This window comes from Capra hircus, chromosome 5 (assembly GCF_001704415.2).
Source record: "Capra hircus breed San Clemente chromosome 5, ASM170441v1, whole genome shotgun sequence".
In the NCBI taxonomy this organism is placed as follows: Eukaryota; Metazoa; Chordata; class Mammalia; order Artiodactyla; family Bovidae; genus Capra; species Capra hircus.
In genome coordinates this window covers 58,215,130-58,221,873 of record NC_030812.1, presented here as the reverse complement: position 1 = coordinate 58,221,873, position 6,744 = coordinate 58,215,130, and the positions used below count along the sequence as shown (strand labels likewise).

Here is a 6,744-nt window from a genome sequence, read left to right as displayed (position 1 = left end):
ATCATTTTGTGGCCAAAATCTATCCCACAAAAAATTCTATAGGAAAAGCTAAAATCTATGTTCCTCACATAGTCTTAGCATATTAATAATTGTAATCCCAAGGAATTGACCAGTGTACCCTACAGACCCACCACAAATAGCTATTATTAAGAAATACATATTGAATGGCAGCCATTATGACTTAAAATATAAACAGTTTCTTGAAAATTCAATATTCTCCCCTATGAGGTAAAATGTTGTTTAATTAGCAGCAGTCCCTTCTAATATCCCAAGGATCATTTTCCCCAAGGCCAATCACACTTAAATACTATTACAGGAGTATATCAACCATTTAGTGCCAATGCAAAGTAGGTTAACCTGTCAAAGTTATTTGCTTAATTCTGAAAATTTGAGATGTGACGGATTTCAAGATCAGTTTACAATTCTCACAAGATATTACTTATCTTAAAAAATTATTATACTTCTAATTAAGAAATATGGAGCTTTATTTGGTAAGATATATCCAGATATTTCTGTATGATTTATTTTGTTCCTCAGTTCCCCCCATAAAACTACTTTTATCTGTGCATCTATATACAACAAAATCATCTTAAGAAAAATAAACCTATAAGGTTATTTATACATGAAAAAAGGAATAGCTTGATGCTTTATTAAGTAAAACAAAAAACAATAGAGTGTTTTTTTTCCTCTCTAAAAAGCTACAGAATGCTGAGGAAGAGAATATTAAGAAAACAATGGTTGTCTATTTAAGAAATGCTATGTATTATAACCATGCAATGTATTTTCAATTCAGGTATGAGGGTTATTTGCTCTCCAATTTTTACTAATTGATATTTTAGGTTCTTAGAAGTGCTGTTCCAGTTAAAGAAGCTGAATGATTTATAATGATTTTTATGAGAAAACATGTATTTATGAGAAAGCTGGCAGATTTTCCAGAAAATTTTGAAGCTGGCCTGCTTAATTGCAAGTGAAAGTCTTTGGTCTCAAAACATAGTTCAAAAATTAGTGGACTTAAGTGAATGTCATTAAATTTTTAGAATTCCACGCAATAAATAAAATAGTACATTCTCTGGAGCTACGTAGCAATCCTGCTAACTCATCCACAGTTTACAAGTTTTGAAAAAAGGCATCACTATAAATTTGTGGTAGTTACTGCAGCATCACTGCCGATGAATCTTTTGATTTTTAGAAGATATATGCAATGTAAACAGTATTTTTTTTTTTTAGGATATAGAAAGAGGGGAGGGATATTTGGAGGTATATTTTGTTACAGTAAAATCTCTAGTTCTCCAAAACTTTATTGAATTTAAATATGCCTACACAAGGTGGAAGAGCCTGGTGGGCTGCAGTCCATGGGGTCGCACAGAGTTGGACACGACGGAGCGACTTCACTTTCCCTTTTCACTTTCATGCACTGGAGAAGGAAATGGCAACCCACTCCAGTGTTCTTGCCTGGAGAATCCCAGGGACGGCGAGCCTGGTGGGCTGCCGTCTGTGGGGCTGCAGAGTCGGACACGACTGAAGCGACTGAGCAGCAGCAGCAGCACACAAGGTAGAATATGTATATCATTGATTATCAAATAAAGAAACTGATAATCTTCTTGGCTTGCCTTATTCCTATCTCACAGTGGAGACCGTGGATGTTACATTATAGACCTTGGTCACTCCAGGACTAGATATTAAACCTGTTATTGTTTTCTGCCACTTCAGTATTAGAAATCTGAGAAGCGGTAGTGGTTGAAGTATTTTAGAGATACACTAAAAATTGTTGGACTATTATAAAATCTTGATACCTTATTCAATTCTCATATTTTTTTTTCCTCAGACAAATGATGGAGTATATTTAGAGTCACAGTGAATTTAGAATTGTTACAAAATGCTGGTGAACATGATAATGCATCTGAAACTATTTATGCTGCTGTTGCTTTATAGTTTCTCAGTCCTGTCCGAATCTTTGCGACCTGATGGACCGTAGCCCACCTGGCTCCGCTGTCCTGGGATTTCCCAGGCAAGATTACTAGAGTTGTTTGTTATTTCCTTCTCTGGGTGATCTTCCTGACCCAGGGATTGAACTCACATCTCCAGCTTTGGCAGGTGGATTCTTTACCAGTGAGACACTTGGGAAGCCTCCGAAGCTATTTATAAGTTTTTCTAAATATAGCAGGAATAATGTTGTTATTGTTACTGTTGATGTGAATGATACTGAAGCAGAATTTGCAATAGTGGTGAAAGGTAGTGGTCACAGTCACTGTCATGTCTCTTAACCTATTATTCTGGAGTACCATCAGTATGCGCAGCCTGGGATGACCAGTTCCTTTCCTTATGTTGTAGAGGATATTGGTTTGAGAACTTGTGGTAAGCAAAATAGGTGAGATATTACCAAAGTACATATATCACTGGAGTAGAATTAAAACATAATTCTTCAAAAGGTCTGTGCATTTTCAGCTCCTTAGTTTCAGAGAAATCTGTGTTAAACATGATTTGACTATAAAATAAACTAAGATTTTTAAATTAAATTTGAAAAATGTTTTATAAAATAATTGATCTAATACTTAGATCAATTGCTTATCAATTTGACCTAATATCAATATTAGATCAAAATAATTGATCTAATACTTAATACTTGAATAGCCCCAATATTTGAAAAAATGGAAACATTGTTCAGCTCAGCTCCAATGTAGCTTTATAAATAGGTGTTTTCCAACATATATTTTTGTGATCCCTAACATTTGATATGCTGTTGTTGAGTAAGATCTGTATAGAAAATATTTATATAATTCTACTTTCAAACAAAGTAATTAACTTCCAATTAAATAAATAAATTTATATTAAAAATAAAAAAATGTAAAGGAAACAGAATATACTGAAAGGAAAAATTAAAAAAAATGTTTTACTCTAAAGAAAATATTGTGTTTGAGATAATACTAATTGAATTAGTAATTCCATGAGTGGACTTTTAGTGGGTACACAGTAGTAAGGGACTAGCTCCAACTTTGTCCATGCAGTTTTGGAGAAAACTGACAGTTTGTTGAAAATTTAGGTAAATTAATTCATAATACTGCTGACTCATTATCGGTCCCTGATTTGCAGGGACTTTAAACTGATATTAACCCCTCCCCTGAACACATACTCTAGATAACAGCCCAAGAATCATAAGTAAATGTAACTTTCTGATATGATACCCCAAATGTCCTTGTTATAAACAGTTGCCCCTGTCTCCCAGGGAGGACCTTTTCCTTGTACCCCCTTAGGAAAAAAAAAAAAAAAAAAAAACACAACTCACAGGAAGCATACCAAAATCCTGAATTTTTTCGTTTGAATTAACCAATCTGGCCTCAGCCAAGGAACTTCAAAATACTCCACCTTTGGACCATAATAAAGGCATATATCCCACATTCAGCCTTTCTTTATGCCTGCACTCTTGCCTTGACTTCTTCCTATAGCCCCTCCTCCAGAATCTGAGTAATAAACTTCATTTCACTTTCCTTTGTGATCTTTTGTTGAATCAGTGCTCACCATCTACACCCCTGAGCTCCATTTAACATGTTAATTTAACAAACTCACAACACAGTGGGAAGCAGAACAATTTTGATGGATTGGAATTGAGATGAGTACTGGAAGGAGGACTTCTGGATTGCAGGTTACATTTGTTCAGAGTTTGCTATTTTTATAAAGCCCAATTCAAATGACATGACTATACCTGTGAGAGGGTGGGGTGATTTGGGAGAATGGCATTGAAACATGTATAGTATGATATATGAAACGAATCGTCAGTCCAGGTTAGATGCATGATACTGGATGCTTGGGGCTGGTGCACTGAGAGGACCCAGAGGGATGGTATGGGGAGGGAGGAGGGAGGGGGGTTCAGGATGGGGAACATGTGTATACCTGTGGTGGATTCATGCTGATGTATGGCAAAACCAATACAATATTGTAAAATAATTAACCTCCAACTAAAATAAATTTATATTTTTTAAAAAAAGGAAAAATCACATAAATTAGCAGTCCTGTGAGGACTGCACAAAGTACTAAAATCATAAGCACCTGTTATGTTTATTTGTTTATCTATGTTTATTTACTAAGGTTCCCTCATATACATATATATGTACCTACATGTGTATATAATTTATATGTGTATATATGTATGGATGTATATATGTGTATGTGTACTGGATGGAGTAGTGTATTGTATAAAATGCACTTCATTTGGTAGAAATATATCATTTATAATCTAAGATTTAAAAAGTCAAACTAGCCCAATTTTTATCTTTTTGCCTCTTGAATACCTCTTGGATATATTTTTAAAAATTATTAAAAAAATATTAAGTGATTCTATTTTAGTTATTAGCTGCCCAAACTCTTTCTACTTCATCCTGAAAAATAACATGCCTCTGATGAAGAACATGAGCTGCAGACTGTCATCACTGGTGAGAGACCAACTGCACCTAGGTGACAAGCAATTAGTGGTATTCATGCAAATTATTTATTTGCTCTGATTAAATCTTATTGTAGATATTCTGTTTCAGAGAAATAGAATGGTAAGACAACTGAGAACAAAGATACATTTATGAATTTTATTATTATATTTGACATTATATATACCTTTAAAGAATATTTTTTGATACTTTGACACATATACTTTGATTATTAGAGAGAAACTGGTCTAAGATATGATCTGTGAAAATCACACCCAAGTGACTGAATTTATTCTTCGTGGTTTTACAAACAAGCCTGAGATGCAAGTTTCCCTCTTTGTTTTGTTCCTGGTCATCTATACAGTCACTTTGTTGGGTAACTTCCTTATTGTCACAGTTTCCATTATGGATCCTGCTCTTCAAACACCCATGTACTTCTTTCTCAGGAACTTGTCACTTCTTGAAGTCTGTTTCACCTTGGTCATGGTGCCAAAGATGTTGGTAGATCTAGTATCCCAAAGGAAAAGCATCTCTTTTGTAGGCTGTGGTACCCAGATGTACTTCTTTTTCTTCTTTGGCAGCTCTGAATGTTTCCTCCTCTCTATGATGGCTTATGATCGCTTTGTAGCCATCTGTAATCCTCTCCGCTATTCAGTCATAATGAATAGGTCCCTATGTTTGTGGATGGCTGTAGGTTCTTGGATGTCTGGTGTTCCTGTGTCTATGCTACAGACAGCTTGGTTGATGGCCCATCCTTTCTGTGGACCAAGCACCATAGACCACTTCTTTTGTGATGGTCCCCCGGTGTTGAAACTAGTCACTGAGGATACAACCATGTATGAAATGCAAGCACTTGCCTCCACACTACTATTTATTATGTTTCCCTTTTCCCTCATTTTGGTCTCCTACACTCGCATTATTAAAACCATCCTGATGATGCCCTCTGCTACCGGTCGCCAGAAGGCATTCTCCACTTGTTCGTCTCACCTCATTGTGGTATCCCTTTTCTATGGAACAGCCAGCTTGACCTACCTACGGCCCAAATCCAACCAGTCTTCCGAGAGCAAGAAGCTAGTGTCATTGTCCTACACTGTCATCACACCGATGTTAAACCCCATCATCTACAGCCTAAGGAACAATGAAGTAAAGGGGGCAGTCAAGAGGATGATCACTCGAAAAGTCTTGCAGAAGTTAGATGTGCTTTGAATTAAATTGTGTCAAGTTTTTCTAGACAAAGTAGGAGCACCAGAACCCATGAACAAAAGCTTTGAAGGAGTGGAAGATTTGTTCTTAACTTTGTCAAGGTCACCTACTATGATGGGTGGGTCTCAGTGTCTCAGTCAGAGTCCCAGCTCAGACTGGGATAACTGAGTTCCTTTATGAGGGGATTATTCATAAATTCACAAAAAAGACTACCTGACCTGCCTCTTGAGAAACATATATGCAGCTCAGGAGGCAACAGTTAGAACTGGACATGGAAAAACAGACTGGTTCCAAATAGGAAAAGGAGTATGTCAAGGCTGTGTATTGTCACCCTGCTTATTTAACTTCTATGCAGAGTACATCAGGAGAAACGCTGGGCTGAAAGAAGCACAAGCTGGAATTAAGATTGCTGGGAGAAATATCAATAACCTCAGATATGCAGATGACACTACCCTTATGACAGAAAGTGAAGAAGAACTAAAGAGACTCTTGATGAAAGTGAAAGAGGAGAGTGAAAAAGTTGGCTTAAAGCTCAATGTTGAAGTTTTCAACATTCAGAAAACTAAGATCATGGCATCTGGTCCCATCACTTCATGGGAAATAGATGGGGAAACAGTGGCTGACTTTATTTTTCTGGGCTGCAAGACTGCTGCTGTTGGTGATTGCAGCCATGAAATTAAAAGACACTTACTCCTTGGAAGGAAAGTTATGACCAGCCTAGACTGTATATTAAAAAGCAGAGACATTACTCGCCAACAAAAGTCTGTCTAGTCAAGGCTATGGTTTTTCCTGTAGTCATGTATGGATGTGAGAGTTGTATCATAAAGAAAGCTGAGCGCTGGAGAATTGATACTTTTGAACTGGAGAAGACTCTTGAGAGTCCCTAGGACTGCAAGGAGATCCAGCCTGTCCATCCTAAAGGAGATCAGTCCTGGGTGTTCAATGGAAGGACTGATGTTGAAGCTGAAATTCCAATATTTTGGCCACCTGATGCGAAGAGCTGACTTATTTGAAAATACCCTGATGCTGGGAAAGTTTGAGGGCAGGAGGAGAAGTGGATGACAGAGGATGAGATGGTTGGATGGCATCACCGACTCGATGGACAAGGGCTTGGGTAGACTCCGGG

General features: G+C 37.0%; 1 protein-coding gene across 1 annotated transcript; it reads left to right on the top strand.

The window, feature by feature from the left end:
- Window positions 4,671–5,621, top strand: LOC102182384 (olfactory receptor 10A7). Its single transcript, XM_005680456.1, has one exon. The coding sequence runs from the start codon at window positions 4,671–4,673 to the stop codon at window positions 5,619–5,621; it is 951 nt and encodes a 316-aa protein (XP_005680513.1).